An 18155-nucleotide genomic window follows, 5' to 3' on the forward strand; every position below is an offset into this window, starting at 1 on the left:
TCAAAACATTGAAAGCCTTTCAGGAGCAACTGCAAGGGAAGACAGTGCTGGTCCTAACCGGCAGCACAACAGCAATGTATTACCTGAACAAAGAGGGGGGCACTCTCTCCAGGGCTATCCAAGCTGTCCCAAAACATCTGGATATGGGCTCTCAAACACAAGATGTTCCTGATATCCCAACATGTTCCAGGGGAGCTCAATCTTCTGGCAGACTTACTCAGCAGAGATTTTCCTGTGCCAGAAGAGTACGAATGGCGACTGCACGAAGACATTGTATCCAATGTCTTTGCAGAATGGGGGTTTCCAGAGATCGACCTGTTCGCTACTCAGAACGCCCAATGCCAAGATTACGCCTCCAGGTACCCCCAGAACCGATCCAAGGGGAACGGTCTCTGGATAACTTGGTCGGGGAAATTTGTCTACGCTCTTCTCCCACCAAACCCACCCCCCCGGACTCCCCTTCTGAACAAGATAGTACACAAGATGCACCAGGAACCAGTCATCATGATTCTGGTGGCTCCCATGTGGGCCCGCCAACCTTGGTTCGTGCATCTGATGGAAATGTCCCTCTCCCCACCTGTCAAGCTGCCCTGCCCGTACAACATGTTGTCTCAGGACAGGGGGAGACTCTGCACCCATGCACACAAACTCTGAACTTAGCAGCCTGGCTCCTGAGGTCTTAGAGTTTGGACATCTGCAACTCCCTCAAAGATGCATGGACATACTGAGGGAGGCAAGAAAGCCTAACGCACGTTATTGCTATGCCAGCAAATGGAAACGTTTTGTCATCTGGTGCAGTTCCAAAGGCGTCAATCCCACCGATTGCTCGCCTTCACACATTGTGTTATATCTAACCCATTTGTTGGACTCTGGGTTAGTCTTCAATTCCTTAAAGGTTCACCTAGCGGCGTTGTCGGCCTACACCACGCCACAGCAGAAGGTGTTGTGGTGGAAAATACCTGTGATTAAAGCCTTTATGGAAGGGGTTAAAAGAATTTATCCCCCCCATCACTCACCCAGCCCCTGGGTGGGACCTAAATGTGGTTTTAACTAGGCTCATGGGACCCCCGTTTGAGCCTATGCATAAAGCTAGTCTGAAAGACCTGACCTACAAGACAGCCTTTCTGGTAGCTATCCCTTCTATCAGAAGAGTTAGCGAACTACAGGCCCTCTCAGTTTTGGACCCCTTTGTTACAGTCCACAAAGATAAGGTAGTTCTGCGCACACATCCCAGATTTGCGCCGAAATGTATTTGGAAGTTCGATGTGAACCAGTCAATCGAACTACCCACGTTCTTCCAGAGACCTACTAACATGGCCGAAATAAGCCTTCACACACTAGATGTGCGCAGGGCAGTCATGTTCTACATGGATATAACTAAACCACTGAGGAAAACTAAACAATTCTTTGTTTCAGTGGCAGCTGGTAGAGAAGGGGACCCTGTCTCTAAATCAGCAATATCAGGGTGGATTGTCAAATGCATCACAATATGTTACACTCTTGCAAAGAGAGAACTGCCCTTCAAGCCTAGAGCACATTCTACTTGAGGCACTGGGCCATTCATAGCATTCATTGCAAATGTTCCCCTAGAGTCCATTTGCAAAGCGGCAACCTGGAGTTCTGTACACACCTTTACAAAACACTATTGCCTAGACACTCATTCTAGGTCTGATTCTCAGGTGGGACAAGCAGTACTAAGACATCTTTTTTCTACTGTTCCTTCTCACAACCCACCTCACAACCCACCTCCAACTCCGGGTACTGCTCGCTAGTCTATGCACAGCATGTGATTCTAAGCAGATCAACAAGCATCAGAAGACCTGCATTACTTGCCGTAAAAGCATTTCTGATGATTGTATCTGCTTAGATTCACATGCGCCCTCCCTTCTTCCCTGCTCGGGGTGGAAGGAACATAGACTTCTTACTACTTTCTCTTTTCATGTACTCACTCACTATAGCCTTGTGCTCCCTCATGGCAGAAAAAATACAATCGGAGGGACCTCGATGCGTGAGGGATTTTGGGTACAACACACGTCACGATGGGGATAGTGTTTCAGACACACCTATGCCGACGTCCCCTTTCGGTCCCCTGAAAGACAAGACGCAATACTCCGCGGTTACCACTGGATGTCGGACCATATGCACAGCATGTGAATCTAAGCAGATACAATCATCAGAAATGCTTTTACGGTAAGTAATGCATGTCTTACTGAGCGCAGAAACTGCAAAGTGCTGCTGATCCAAAAAGAGCCCATAGCTGCCGCTGACGTCAGTTGTCCTCCCTCTTGTCCCCATGACTGAGGCCCAGGAACACAGGATCTACTTTGCTGAAATCAGACGGAAGCCAGCTGGACCCTCTTCTAAGCAAAGGTACTGTTCTGACTTTGGGTGCGTACCTCAGTGTCTGTCGCTTGCTGTTCTCAGCTGAGACTTGCAGTAGCTGCTTTTCTAGATTTGATCTCCGCTCTAACTTTCACAAGTTTAACCTCTACAGTGATTTTTGTTCTTCAACAAACTCTAACTTTGCAAGACCTGTACTATCTAAGTGCCTCAGCTCCATAGACTTTGCTCCAATTCACTTCTATTCCATTTGTCTTTGATTCTTACTGTCCATCATATGTGATGCATTGGTTTTAAACTAATATTGCTGGGAAAGGTTTTTATCTAGACTTCAATGGAAGATTTAAAAGTTCTCACATGCATTCAGAACCCATTTAACCGTTTTCCTTCCTTTTAACCTTTCCTTTCTACCGACCTCAGAATTTACAAAGTACCAAAGTGATATATAAATGCCATTACTGTTCTAGTTGGTGAAGTCGCCTCAGGGTGTAGGAAGTGTGCATGAAGCATCTCTAAATAGGATCTACTTGCTTTGTGTTGATTCTGAGAATATTTTAAAGTGTATTTGATTGCTACATATATTGCCCCTTTTAAAGAATGCTTATTTAAAAGACCATTAAATTATTTTAACTACAAACCTTGAGTGGAAGTATTATTTGTATTGGTGGACTTAATTGCTTCAGCCCATAAGGGCCCCTCTTAAGGTAAGCGGACAAGGACAGGCAATGTTAATTGCACAATGTCAAGGGGAGCTGAATATATCTTCTTTTGCAGGTAGGTAAAAAGTCTTGCACAGTGTTTTTAGAAATGTTTGCAGAACATGGAACACTTGAAGGGCCACAAGCTGGGAGGCTTGTGAGGGGCAAAGTTTCAGCAACTCTGCAAGGGTAACCAAGACCTGTCTCAACTGAGAGCAAGTAAGGCTACACAACAAGAGGTAGGTTCTTAGACTTTACAGTACCTTTTGGTTAGAAGAAATGGTTCCAACTGGCTTCTGTTCCTGTACAGCTCTGCAGAGCCTGTTCCTGAGCCTCAGTTATGTGGACAAGATGGAGGACATCTGGGGACTCCTGCTCTGCAATGGGCATGTCAGCGGCAGCAATGGGCAAAGTTCAATTCAGCGGTTCTTCAGTGTTTCAGCTCCTCGCGTCTGACAGTAAATAGCAACACTCTGGTTCTCGGATACCACTTCAGACTTCCCCTGCTTCTGGGGTGCAGCTCTGTTGTGGCTCTGGCTTGGTCAGTCCTGCATCAAGGAAGTCCGGAGGATCTTCTGGTGCTCGGGGCAGACTTAAAAGCAATGCACACAATCTGGTGTTCCTCTCGCTGGCTCTTTGGTTCCAGCAGCAGTGGAAATGCAACCAGCTTAGAGGGGATGTCCAGATGGACTCACTTTGGAGTTGATTGGCTTCACAAACTCAAGGGGAGAAGTCGTCCTTGCAGGGCTTCTCTAGTCGAAGGGAATTCGGAGCTTCAGCACAGCAGGAGTTGCAGCAGGCGTCACCTTTTATGCAGGCTTCTCACATTCATTCCAGCCTAGCTGCCAATCACACCGCAGCATGGCTGTCCTTGACAGCCAGCCAGCCTGCCAATCACCTTTGGGTGCATTCCTGTAACCAAAGTGATTAAGCACAGGGAGTTTCGGGCACCTCCCTCACTTCCTGCCCCTGCCAGACATAATGGAGCCAGAGGGGGGCTTAACTCGTGAATCTTGTCAGACAACAAGGGACCAAACCTGTTTTGGTGCACCGAGTCAATCTCAAGAAGTACCTTCACGACAAGAAATGGCGAAAAAAGGAGACCAGGCCATTTTGACGAAAATGGGCACCCATGAGTGCCTTACTAGAGTTGTGAACGCAACCCGCGGTAAAAACACACAATGGTAGTAAAGTTAACCATTGCCAAGAGCCATTAATTGTAGTAAGGGTTACATAAAAATGTTTACATGAGAAACTAGACGCAGGGGATACTAAGTATCCCCTCCAGCACCCTATGGTAAGATGGTGTGTGCTGGGTCTAGAAAGTTACAACATGTAAGTAAAGTCAATTTCACTTCATTGCTCTTGGAAACAGTAGTTTCACCAAGAGAAGGTGTTTAAACCTTTGGGAAATCTTAAGACTTCCCTGTGTCACTGCACTGAAGGTGCTGTCACAATGCAAGATGATGCCTATGCAGTTTGTTTGACTCCAAAGTCAGATGAAACTGAGAATAAATCACATTAAAATTATGAGACAAAGTCCTAATGTCCAGCAAAAAAAGCTGGGGTGTGGGGGGGTCTCTAAGTTAGAAGGGAATTAACACATTTCTGAGAATTCTCCCCAACAGTGGGGTGTGCTGGTTTCACCATGAAAATGTAAAAGGGCTTGAAATATGCTTTCTACCCTTGGGAGCTTTAGCCAGAGAAAGTTAAAGGGGAGCCCCAAGGGCAGCCCTGCAGCAATAATGAGGTATATAGCAAAAGTTGTCGGAGGATAACATTAAACAAACACTATGGAGAGTCTTTAAATAACATCCATAAAAAAGTAAACTATTCTCCAACATCCCAGACCTACTGAAAGCGCTGGCAGGAGATGTGAAACGCTGGGAGGTGCAGGAATGGCCATAGCTGGCACGGATTATGGCTGTTAAAATGAACTTGCTTCCTAGGTTTTATATGTGGTGGGGGCTCTCCCAATGCGTATCCCAAATCCAGCAATTCAAAAACTGCAGAGGGAGGTGTTCTTTATCTGGAGGGGGAAAAAAATCCAAGGGTCTCCAAAAAGGTATTGTTTAGACCACAGGCGTTCGAGGGGGTGGGGGGGTTCCCAGAAGCTCCCATGCTGCAATGGTCACCCAGAGAAAATCAAAACAGATGGGCTACCCTTGAAGGTGAAGCAACTAAGGCTCCCCTGGGAAGGCTCCCATATCTTGCCGAATGACAGACGCAAAGAGGGTACTTTACTTGAGTCAACCAAAGCTACCCTATGGTATTGGGACAAAGCGTTGCGGGGCAGAAAGGTCAAAACCAGAGGGGGCGGGTGGTCCTTTGGCACCGGTTGCCCACAACCCAGATTTTAATTCCGGGATGCAGACTGACTTCTGGGCACAGTGGGGGGGGGGGGAGGCAGGGAGCAAACCCTGGCCTTGGGACTTTTGAGGGCACATGCGAGAGATGCAAAGCCAAATTCGATATACCAGAATGAGAGAGATTCCATTATATTCAACTCGGGCACTAGATTTCTAACAAAGGTCCGGGAAGGAGCAACTCGGGACCCGGTGGGGTTGGAACTCACGATAAAAGGTCAGCCGGAAAAAGGAGTGTCGAAATTGTACCGCTTGATGGGATCGGTGGACCCCGAAGAAACTCTCGTATATGCAAAAATGGGAGGCTGACGTGGGGAGGCCAATCTCTTGGGCGACCTGGAGCCAAATATGGCGAAGAGTTGCTAAAAGTTCCAAATGCACCACAATCAGAGGCAGCATACAAAATGTGTCTTAGGTGGTATATGATGCGTTCACTCCATTAATCCAGACTACCCCATATCCTGCTGGAGAGGCTGCGGTCAACCTGGAGACTTAATTCAAATGTGGTGGTCATGTCCGGTGGCAGAAATATACTTGAAGGAGATCTTGAGCCATACCAAGGAGATAATAGCGGCACAACTGCCATTTGATCCAGTGATGGTCCTACTGGAGGAGGTGCGGGGGGGCAGTCGAGGGGTGTTGCGCTAACTCAGGGTCCACAGCCAGCTTTATCACCCATATGCTGAGTGCTGCTAGAATCACCCTGGCACAAGCATGGAAGAACAAGCAAGGGCCGATGGTAGCCATGTGGTGGGTAAGACTATGGGGGTGATGGCCATGGAAAAAGTGGCAGCATTAATCCAAGGCTCCTATTTAAAATACTTGGATGCCATTGCACGAATTTACGGACGACAAAGAACAAATGTTCTTTAAGCCTAAACTGCTCTGCAACATACCTATTATCAAAGCGCAAATCTGGGGCCGACTAGGCGGTCCAGCCCAGAAGACTAATGAAACCGAAATATGCAACACTCCACCTAAATGTTTGAGTTATTTTGTTTGGGGGGGAGGGGTAGGGACCTTTAACAGTTAAAATGTAAGAGCAGGAGAAATCCAAAGACTGGAGGGAACAGTGGGGATGGGCCAAGTTTTGCTATTCTCCAAATGCACACATGTTTGTAACCAATGCTCTTGAAAACCTAAAGTATTGGTATAAAATAAACGGAAGTATAGGGATAAATCCACCAGTAAAGCAAAACATTCTGGGGTGACACAGGTCAGGAAGCTTTGTCAATGCTATGAAAATCTTACCAAACAACCAGACATTGCTACTCGAACTGGTGGAAGCACTTGATCTGGTGCAATTCTAGACATGTCAATCCCATGGACTTCTCCCCAAAAGATATTGTCCTTTAACGCACCTATGAGACTCGGGAGTTGTTTTGATTTTCCCTAAAGGTCCACCTGGCTGCTCTGTGTACACCACATCCCAGAGCAAGGTTTTATCGTGGAAGATTCCTGTCATTAAGGCCTTCATGGAAGGCGTGACGAGACTTCAGCCCGCTATTTCCAACCCAACTCCCGAATGGTACTTGAACGTTGTCGTCACCAGATTAACGGGGCCTCCTTTCGAGCCCATACACAAGGCTAGCCTTCGGGCCCTAACATAAGACTGCCTTCCTAGTGGCCATTACTTCAAGAAGGATTAGTGTATTGCAGGCCCTTTCAGTTCAGGATCCCTTTGTGATTATTCACAAAGACATGGTGGTTTTGCACGCACACCCACGTGTTGCACCTAAATTCATTTAAAAGTTCCATGTGAATTAATCTAACTTCCCACTTTCTTCCAAAACCCGAGTAACTTGGCAGAAAGAAGCCTCCATAACCTGGATGTGAGGAGGGCAGTCACTTGCTACTTTGAGAAGACCAAGCCACTGAGGAAAACAAACCAATTCTTCAGCTCTGTGGCAGCTGGTAGAGAAGGCGGCCCTGTCTCTAAGCTATTTCAAAGTTGATTATACATTGCATCAAACTGTCTCTTGCCAAGAGAGAACCACCCTTTACCCCTAGAGCTCTCTACTCCGGGCATAGTCTACCATGGCATTTATTGGAAATGTTCCTCTAGATTCCATTTGTAAAACAGCAACATGGAGTTCTGTTACCTTCATCCAACACTACTGCTTAGATACACATTGTCTGATTCCCAGGTGGGACACGCGGTGCTAAGACATGTCTATGCTACTGTTTCTTCATACATCCCACCACCATCTCTGGGTACTGCTTGCTCGTCTATGCACAGCATGTGATTCTAAGCAGATTGACAAACATCAGAAGACCTACATTACTCTGCGTAATGGTATTTCTGATAGTTGTATCTGCTTAGATTCACATACGCCCACCCTTATTCCCCTCTTGGAGTAGAAGGAACATGGGCATCTTACACCTTCTCTCTTCTGGACTCTTGCTTTCTGTAAAGCTCGCTCTCCGCAGAAGAAAATCAACTGGTGGGAGCTCAACGCGTCAGGGATTTTGGGTGCACTACATGTCACGTTAGGGATAGTGTTGGCCAATGTCGACGTCCCTTTTGATCGGCGAAAAAAAGATGCAATACTCTGCGATTACCACTAGATGTCGGACTATACACACAGCATGTGAGTAGATACAACAATTAGAAATACGATAATAGTGAGTAATGTTTGTCTTATGGGGCATGTGCTTGGTATGTTCTAAAATGTGCTGCACTTTCTGGTGGGGGCCTACTAATCGGAATCTCTAGTCTTAAAGCATGTTTAGGCTTTGTTTCTCCAGCTGGATCCCTTTTACGATTTGTTTTGTGTCCTCTGGAGTAAACTCTGTTAAACATCAACCTGAATCTCCCCATGACTGCATTGTGAATTAGCATGTTTTAATGTTCTAATCTTTCTTTTTTACCACTGTTTCAGGACTCATCTCAGGGAAATTCAGTGTATCAGATTAACATGATCAATTACATCAAACAGAAATACCCTGAGCTGCAGGTGGTTGGTGGGAATGGTGAGTCTTGGAGTCTACTCGCTCAAGCACACAGCCTTTTATAAAATTGTACATTACCTGAGTTTGCTTTGTAAGGAAATGATAGGCATTTCACAGACCATGGTTTCATTACAAGTGTGCAGAATCTCGTCAGTGATGTAGTTGTTAGACATGTATCTTTTTGATGCTTCATCCCCTCTCCTAGTGAGACCCCATCACTTTTTGCTGGACTTCTGGGCCATTTCCTTTAATCCTGAATGAGTGGAGCCTGTTAGGACAGTTTTTCTGAAGTCCAACAAAGGGCTTAGTGAAACCATTCAAATGAGGCAGTACAAGACTCCACATTTAGTATAAGGCTGTACCACCTGAGTACATGGTAGCGTAGACTGAGCAGCCAGGCTTATTTTAGGATGGGTAGAGGGCTGTAGAATCGGTACAAATGAAATTGTAATACAAATGATCCAAAAAACCACTATTGTAAAAATAAAGGATTTATTTAAATACAGGTAGGCCCAGATAAATCTAGAGGTATATAAGCACTAACACATTATATGAAATCACAATGATAAAAACACACTATACTTGAAGGTACACAGACCCAAGTATTATCCTTATTGTAAATACCTAACAGTATTTCTTGGGGCGTAAAAACCAATGGTTACTTTCACAATTACATTCAGTAATGCAAGGGCAGTAGACCCTACCAGTTGTACTAGGACTCTCAGTACAAATTGCCTAATCAGTAAACTGGACAATATACTTTTTGTGAATAGTGGAACACTTATTCCAGGTGCAGGAAAAACCTGTAACTACGAGTTCTACTAGGTGAGTAAAACCTAAGGATGGAATTGAAAGATGTAATATTCAATTACAGGTGCTTTTGAGATGGCACACCGCTAACTCAAGGTAAATAAAACCCATATACTTTTTATTTCTCACAAGCAGTCCAGGTTAGATCTTTCCCAGATATAAGGATAACTGCAGTATGACTTATCAGGTACAGTTAGAACCACATACTCTGGGTTTTGCTTTCCCTGTGCTATCTAACCTAATGTTACACTTTACTGAATGACTTCGTTATTCTAGGTAGGCAACAACCTAATGCAGACTTATTCTGGACAGGCTAGCAGCAAGTCGGGGGAAGCAAGACCCAGCTGGAGGACACTCATACAATTGCCCTGCAGGAATAATCTGGTGAAACCAACACTTTACTTTTGGGAAGAGGCACAACCTAATCGCAGTGTAATATACCTTCACATCTACTTTCTATTAGAATGGAAAAACTGTTTTTAAGGAAGATAAGATGTTAAACATACTTTTAGTGCATCACACATCCAAGGTAAGTGAGAACTTGTGTAAGTGTTCACTCTTAGTTACAGTTACCAAACCAACTCTTTACAAGTAACTTTTAAGCACTTGTAGGTCCAATCCCTAAAGTCTTTCCCTTATTCTTCGAACATGAGTGTTCTCAGTGGCAGAAGGGGGGGCACTAGGATCTAGTGTCCAATAGGCAGTGTCAGGATAGGTTCTTAAGTAGCAAAAATCGTAGGAAGACTGGGCAAACAGGTGAGTACTTTACTTGTGAGTTAGAGGGTCCCGGGGCTTTGCAGAAGACAACCTTGCAGGATTCTAGCAGTGGGACTGGGTGCACTGGATGAGAGGCCTCCCCATCACAGGAAACGCCCCATAGCTACACAGAAATCCTAAGACTTAAGGTAAGTACATACCCAAGCCAACAAAGTACCTCTGCATTGAAGATCAGTGGGTTCCTTGCCGTGGTGACTGAAAACAAGACCTCAGAAGAAACTTTGCAGCAGGGATCGATGAAGGCTCTAGGCAAGGTTCACCTCGTGGCTGAATGCAATTCTGCGGATTTGGTGCCTTTTCAAGGAGCACCGAAGAAGACCGAATCGCTGTTCAATTCTCGTCATTACAAAGGTCCAGCACTCTGAGGGGACTTTCCGGACTATATTCATGTCTCTAGAGATCCACCAGAATGCCCACAATGTTTCAGTGAGATTCGGAAAACAATGCACTGCACAGTGGCTTGTGGTCCCCGGTTATTGAGGTATTGCAGCAACGCAAGGTCACAGCAACGCGTGGGAAGGCTCAAAATGCAGGTCTCGAGTCTAGTGGGTCTCGCCAGGCTCTGGGTCGGGGTCGTTTTCGGAATCTCCAGGTCGCTTGGAAGGAAGGGCTACAGCAGGCTCCAGTTACACAGCAGGCTCTCATGACGCTGGAAATGGTTTCTGCCGCTCTTTCTTCATCCTCTTCGGTTTCGGTTCCAGTGGTTGATTACTATTCAGCTTCCAGGTTTGCAAGATTTACTGGAACTACAGCACAACCTCTGCATTCTCTCCACGCATTTTACAAGAAGGGACGGTCTGTTTCTTTTGGTTGTGGAGTCAAACTCCATAGGCATAAACTTTCATCAAAGCACCTTCAGTGAAGTGACACAGGGAAGTCTTCCAGATTTCCCAAAGGTTTAAATGCCTTCTCTGGGTTAAACTGTTTCCCAGAGCAGTAAAGTGAAATTGACTTTACTTACCATTGTTACTTTCTAGACCCAGCACCAGGGGTTACTTAGTATCCCCTTTGACTAGCTTCTCATGTAACATTTTTGTTACCCTTTCCTCACTGAATGGCTGGTGGCAGTGGTTTCGTTTAAACTACGGCGGCTCTGGTAAAACGTAAAACCAGGGGAGCTATCTTTTTCAAAATGGCGCAGAGCCATCTTTGACAATGACCCTGGTCTTTTTTCCCTTTGTGGAAAGATCCTTCTAGAGATTTTCTCTGCGTGCCAAACCAGGTTTGGTCTTTGTTCATTTCGCCTCTGGCGGGCTTCTGGAGTGAAATCCGCCTCTGGCTCCAGAGTGTCTGGGGTAGGCAGGAAGTGAGGGAGGTGCCCGAAATGCTGTGCTTAGTCTCTTAGGAGACCCAAATGCACTTTGTGGTGATTGGCTGCCTGCCTGACCGGCAAGGACAGCCACCCTGGTGGGTGAGTGACGGCTAGGTTGGAATGAATGGGAGAGAACTGAATAAAAGTCTTTTGACTTGGAAGGCAGTCAACTACTGGACAAAGCAACCGAAGAAGATCTTGAAGAGGATGCCTGCTGCAACTCTTGGACCGTTAGTTTGCCCGGTGAAGCCCTGCTGCATTGCTGAAAGCCAAGTTCATCTCGACAGAAGCCCCTTCAAGGACGACTTCTTCCTTTGAATTGGTGGGACAGGACAAATCAACTCTTAAGGCACCTGGATACCATTCTCGAAGTTGGTTATGATTAACCAGGGAGAGGGACACCAGCTTGTGCTTGAATTACAGCTACTGGAACTGAAGAATCTCCATTTTGTCTGCGTTTTCTGATAATCCTGTGCATTGCAGGAGTCCCTCGACATCCTCACTTGTCCCCATGACGGAGGCTCAGGAACAGTGAGATCTGCAGGAACTTCCAGGAACCAACGGCTTCAGCTGCATCTTTTCTTCATATTAAGGTACTGTGCCAACCCGATTGAGAGAACTTAACTCTCGTTCTTAAAGTTTGTGAAATTTCCCAACTTGCAGGCCTAATTCGCTTGTGACCTAACATGATTCTTTTTCGTACAAACTACTTCTGAGAACTTTGAGAAAGACTTTACCGTTTACTACAAGAACGGCTCTTTCCTTTCCAAGGCACTAGCCCATTGACTTTGGCCTAGGCCTATTGAACTGAATTCAGTCCTCTAGTGAACTAAAACTATTCGCACTGCCTAAGAAAGCATTTGTGATCTATTAACTTGTGCCTTTAAAGTGACAAATGCCATTTTGCTCCTATTTCAGGGGAGCCTAATTTACTCACTTATTGGTTTTGTGCTAAAGTGTATTTGTTTATAATAAGTTGCCTCCTAGTGAATGTTTTCTAAATGACTGTGTAATAAATGAATACGTGTTTTTACCAAGAAACCTTTAGTGTGTCTACTTGAACCACTGTGATTGTAAGACCTCTGTGTAACTTCATTTCTGTTGCTTGTGTAATCTGCTTAGATCACATGCTATGCACAGGCCGACATCTAGTGGAAGCTGTGAGTATTGGTAGTTTTTCGAAACTCGAAAATGGGTGTTGAAATAGGGCGTGCCAGTAATACTATCCCTATTGTGACGTCCCCTGTACCCATAAACCCTCACGCGTGTAGGTCCCTCAGATTGTTTTTTTCCGCCATCGTGAGACGTTGCAAAATATAAGCGGAGTCTGTTTTCGGCGTACACCGTTGAACTTTAATAATTAAGTTAGTGTTTCTTCCCGTCCTTTGCTGATGTTGTGACTCAGCGCGGTAAAGACTGAAGAAGACTTCAAAGGTGACCGTTGGACAGAGACTTCGACAGTGCCACCCGGCCTTGGAAGGCCCGGCCTTACAGTAGGGTGTGTATATTCCCACCCTTTCCCATAGTCGCCCAGCTGCCTACATATATCATGGAGCATACTCCCTCTAAGTTCTGCCCCTCCTGCAATAGGAAGTTCACGTGGGTCGACAAGCATCGGTTCTGTAACCTCTGCTTGAATAGACCACGACGAGGTGCATTGTCGGACTTGTAAGCTTCTCCGACCGAAAACCCTCAAAGACAGGCGAACTAAACGCTAGGCCCATCACACCATGCAGGCCGAGGCCTCCATGGATGTCGAAGAGGCATCCAACAATGGCTGCAACGCCGTCCCTTCGGACGGCAAGGGTGTTGCGCTCATCTGGCTCCCACAGGGGCGTCGGTCGGACCCGGACTGCTGCGACCTCCACCCACGTGATGCGTAGTGCAGCGATGACTGACTGGATCTTCCCTCCTAATCTTGTCTGCTTTGCCCGTAGAAATATTCTCCTACAAGTGGAGAGATAGATTTAGCCACTTGTGGATTCAATTGATGGCACCCCCACTGTCCTCCCCACTAATCTCTTTTGAAGCACCCTCAGCAATCTCACCTTATATTCTTGACGGATGACCCCTTCATCCTGCGAAGCACGCAGGGGCGTGTTGATGACCAGTTGCTTCACTGGCCTGAAGATATTGGAAGAGTTGTAGACGAATCCTGACTCCAAAAGGTCCTGGCGAAGAGCCGTAAGGATATAGTTTGTTAGAGTTCAAAATGTCTGGAATTCACTCCTGTCCAATTCCTCTTTTATCTTGCAGCTTTAACCCAATAAGATTGACAGCTGAAAGCGCTCCGGTAAAAGTCTGTGTTGCCCAAAACTGTCCAGTAAATAATGCCAAGGGTTAAACTTGCTGCTTTCTCCTTATCTTACAGGTGTGGCATTAGAAGATGTGGCGTGCTGATGAATTATACCTACGGCGGTAAAATCAGGTAAGCATATGGCGGCTAAAGAGATTGTCTGTCTGTTCTCTCTGCTCACCTTGTTGTTTCTTGTCCCCCTTAGGTGCTGGATTCGGCAATGTAAAGATGGAGACAGCGCCAGATCAAAGAGATGCTGCGTGGAACGGTCAGTATGGTGCGGCGATGTGACGCATTTAAAACAGTCTTTCCTCTGGTTTGAAGATGCGATGAATTCAGAATCGGGTAAGAAATCAGGTAATACTCTTGTTCTATGTTTAACCTTTGCTTCTTTCCTTCTTTCTAGGTACTCCAGGTTCGAGGCGGGCGTGGCAGAAGGCTGGATGCTGCTGCTGGCACGATGAGCGGTACGCTGCTGGATGCAGAATAACGCAAAGCGTGTGCTGCTCTTCGGGCGTGGTTTAAATAGCCTCCAAAGTAGTCCCAGGTAGGAATTCCTCCCCGACCACACCCGAGTAACAAAAGAGTCCCCAAGGTAAAGTAGTCCCTTCCAGGCCTCACATGGGCTTGGATCTTCTTGCAGCATGGTCTGCATCAGGTAAGCGTGCACCTATGAGCCTGGCGCCTATGGCGCCAGGATTGATGGCCCATATGAGCCTGGCGCCATAGGTGCCTGGACTGCACCCAGACAGCCCCTAGCAGGGGTTGCTGGGTTTTCTCAAGGCGACATGATGCCTGCTCCCGGGGCTGATGGACGTGGTCTGGATGCCCGGGGGTATGCATCATGACAAAGGGTGAAAGGGAACCTCCACGTTCCCCAGTGCCAGCCCCTGACACTAGCAGACAGGCCAGCAGTCCTGTTGCGGGGAAGACACCCGGCGGCAAGGACACCACACTCTCCCACAAACCCCACGGCGATGCGAGTAAGATCGCACACAGTCGACGGTGAAGGGCAGATCTTCTGATCAGATGTGCTCTGGGCGCTCCCAACGGCCACCGCATGACAAGCCCGACAAGACAAAGGTCACCCGACTAAAACTCCCCTGTCCGGCCCAGCGACGGTGAAAAACGCTGCGCAAGCCATCCCTGCAGTCGAAGATCGGCCTACACCTGGGGACAAGCCCAGGGAGTCCTCCGGAACCCCCTCTTCGACCCGAGCTCCAAAACATCTAAGAGCAGGCGGCATAAGGAGAGACAAATCCAGTTCCTCTAGAGAGGGTCTCACTTAGCAAGGAGAAGGCTAGGGAGTAACCCTCTAGCCAACATAAGAGTATGCCCCTACTGGACACTAGTAGTCTATCATGCACATCAGCCTGACTCTATCAGTCTTGAGGAAGAAGAGGAACATACACCCACTACCCCCACTCCTGCCTCCTCCGACCCGGGGTTTATACCCAGCTCAGCCAGATGGTCTGCACAGGATATTGAAAGAGTCCTGAGTTGCATGACCTGCTTAGCAAATTTCTTTGAAAAACATCCACATGTTCTAGACAACTTGGCCTCCACGCCTCCCTCTACACAGTCTGGTTCCAACACAACACCTACAGCCTCTCGGTGCCAGGCAACGGCTGTATCGTATAAAGAGATCTCTTCCCCCAGTAGAATTGGCTGTTGAACCACCACACAACTCCTCGCCTACCATACAACCTTTACGACCAGGATGTAGGGGAGGATGAATAGTTAGACGAGGTTGAACCCTATTATGGTGACATCATCGGTTACGACGGCAGGGCGGTGGGGGGGCAGAGAAAAACTGTCAAGAACAAGATGAAACTGACTCTGTGGTTTTTGCGATGGACTCTCCAGTCCCGCAGTACCCTGTTTTACCAGACTCCCCTGTGGAAAACCAGCCACTATTCACTGATGTACTCATAAGGGCTGCAGAGTATTTCGGCATCAAAACACGAGGCCCAGCAGGACAAGAAATTTGCAGAGAATATGTTGGGTGATAAAATACTGGCAACCCAATTTATCACCCTGCTAAAATCAGTCCAAAGGATTCAATCTTCCCTAGAACTACCAAACGATACCAGGGCAGTGAACCCTAGAATCGAGAAACTCTTTAAACCAGCACTATCTGAAAATATATATAATATATATATGAGGCTTGTGGAATCTGCTTAGATCACATGCTGTGCATAGGCCGACATCTAGTGGAAGCTGCGGAGTATTAGTTTGTTTTTCGAAACTCGAAAATGGGCGTCGACACAGGCGTGCCAGTAATACTATCCCTAGTGTGACGTCCACTGTACCCAAGATCCCTCACCCGTCTAGGATCCTCAGATTGTTTTTTTCCGCCATACTGGTCGGAAGCATCTTGCGGAGTCCCCTGGCCTTAGCCATACTTTTGCTAATTATTGAAAATTAACTATTAACTTTCTTTATTGACATCCTTCCCCACCCCAACGTCGACCCTCGACACTCGACGACGGCTGGAGAAGACATCGACCGTCGGCTGCTGCACGACGGATCTGGGCCTCGGAAGGCCGCTGGCCTCGGCCCGGGCCTAGTAGGCCGCTGGCCTCGGCCCTGCAAGTAGGGAGAGTGGGGGGTGGTACATACTCTTCACTCTTAATATATAGGTACACCTTATATATTTCCTACACTTACCAGCCCGCTGCCTCAAGGTGCGTATGGACGGTACCCCTTTCCAATTCTGCCCCAAGTGCAACCGGAAATACCCTTGGGTCGACAGGCACGCCACGTGCAACCTCTGCTTGCCGAGGGACCACCCCGAAGCGAACTGCAGAGCGTGTAGTAGGTTTAAGCCTAAGACACTTAAGGACCGTTCGACAAAGCGTTGGGCCCACCACGCCAGGCAGGCGGCCATGGCAGCGGAGGGCGCCTTCAGCGATGGCAGCGACGCCGTACTTTCGGACGGCGAGGGCATTACGGCGTCGAAAGACTGCCGAGCGCAGGTCCCCGACCTCGGAAGGTCGTCCGGCAGGGCGGCTATGGGGAAGACCCCCGGCGACGCAAGCGCTACACACCCTACACACACTAAACACACGAAGTCCAACCGAACCTCGACGACGTCGACTTCTCGGAAAGAGGCACAAAAAGAACGGTCCGACTCGGTGTCCTCTGGGCGCTCTCGATCGAGATCGCCTCACGACGCAAGGCAATCATCCACTCTTGCCAAGAGTGCCTCGCTCCCTAGATTAACAGAAGTTCGATCGTCGGAAGACGAAGACGACTTCCACCCCCAGGCCGCGCTCCAAGATACCGAGGCCGCAGTTAACACCAGCGAGGCCCCACGCTCGAAACACACAGATACCTCTCCCGACCCTCGGCGCCAGGCGTCGAAAGTCTCTGGGGCCTCCAAGGGGCAGGGGAAACATCTTTCCACGCACGGGGAGGGGGAAAAACAGCGGAAAGCACAGCCTTCCACTCCTGTAAAACCATCCTTCCACCCTAGGCAAACAGACAAACACAAGTCTACTGGGACTAATAAGTCCTGTAAGTTACCTACAAAAGTCATCCCTTGTTCCAAAGATTGGTCCAGTGAGGACATAGATAGGGTCATGTCAAGGATGTCTTCCTTGGCTGATTTTTATGACAAGAACCCAGAACATTTTCTTTCGTATGACCCTCAAGGGGCCACACCCTCAGGCTCCTCTGATCCTATCCCACTAAGTAAAAAGGCCCGGTTCGAAAGACCTGAACCCTCGAGGTGCAGCCTTACTCTACTCCACACCCCAGATACCAGGAACAATCTTTCCCTGAAGGGGACCTAGAGTTTGAAACTATGGAGGAACAAACCGGGACTGAATACTATGCGGTTGATGAGGACCTGGAGGAGGGAGAAAATGAACAGGAAATTTACAGAGTAGATTCCCCGGTAGAGAGCGAAGCCCCAGTTACCGACTCACCAGTTGATAACCAGCCCCTCCTTAATGAAGTTCTCGCTCGCGCAGCAGAACATTTTCATATCGACACCCATGGTGTACAGGAGGAAAGGGACTTCGCAGAAGAGTTGGTGGGAGAGAGGAGGCCGGTCGCTCAGACCATCCCTATCCTTGAATCCATCCAACGAAGAATAGATCTGTCCCTGGTGAATCCGAACCTCACCAGAGCCGTCAACCCCAGAGTCGAAAAACTCTTCCGGGCAGCCCAGTCTGACCCACTTTATATAAGGGGACATCTTAAACCAGACTCCCTAGTGGTCACCAACACCCGAAAGAGGGCTGGGACACCCTTATCGTCAGAAGCTCCTCCCGACAAGGAGAGCAAGAGACTGTACGGGTTTGGCAGGAAGGTAGCCTCAACGTCCGCCTACCAAGCAAGGATTGCTAACTCCACCACCCTGTTGGCCAGTTACAACTGCCATAAATGGGAAGAGGTTGCGGCGCTCATAGCCTCTGCTCCTGAACCGTTAAAGGTCCAGTTGGCTCGGATCTCGGCAGAAGGGAGAGCCGTGTCTGGTTGCATATTAAAAGCAACTTTCGACGCCGCGGACAACGCAGGAAGATTGATAGCAGAAGGTACTGTTATCAAGAGACATGCGTGGTTACGGCAGTCGGGGTTCAAAACAGAAACCCAGG

At 47.7% G+C, this 18155-nt stretch overlaps 1 protein-coding gene across 7 annotated transcripts in view; it reads left to right on the top strand.

The window, feature by feature from the left end:
- Positions 1 to 18155, top strand: part of IMPDH1 (inosine monophosphate dehydrogenase 1) — a 971605-nt gene that overhangs the window by 659290 nt on the left and 294160 nt on the right. For all 7 annotated transcript variants that reach the window (XM_069629569.1, XM_069629570.1, XM_069629571.1 and 4 more), the window contains one exon: positions 8287 to 8377. In XM_069629569.1, the coding sequence (XP_069485670.1) occupies positions 8287 to 8377 (91 nt within the window). The remainder of the gene's footprint in view (positions 1 to 8286; positions 8378 to 18155) is intronic.

Source organism: Ambystoma mexicanum, chromosome 12, assembly GCF_040938575.1.
Source record: "Ambystoma mexicanum isolate Mex_15411 chromosome 12, UKY_AmexF1_1, whole genome shotgun sequence".
Taxonomy (NCBI): Eukaryota; Metazoa; Chordata; class Amphibia; order Caudata; family Ambystomatidae; genus Ambystoma; species Ambystoma mexicanum.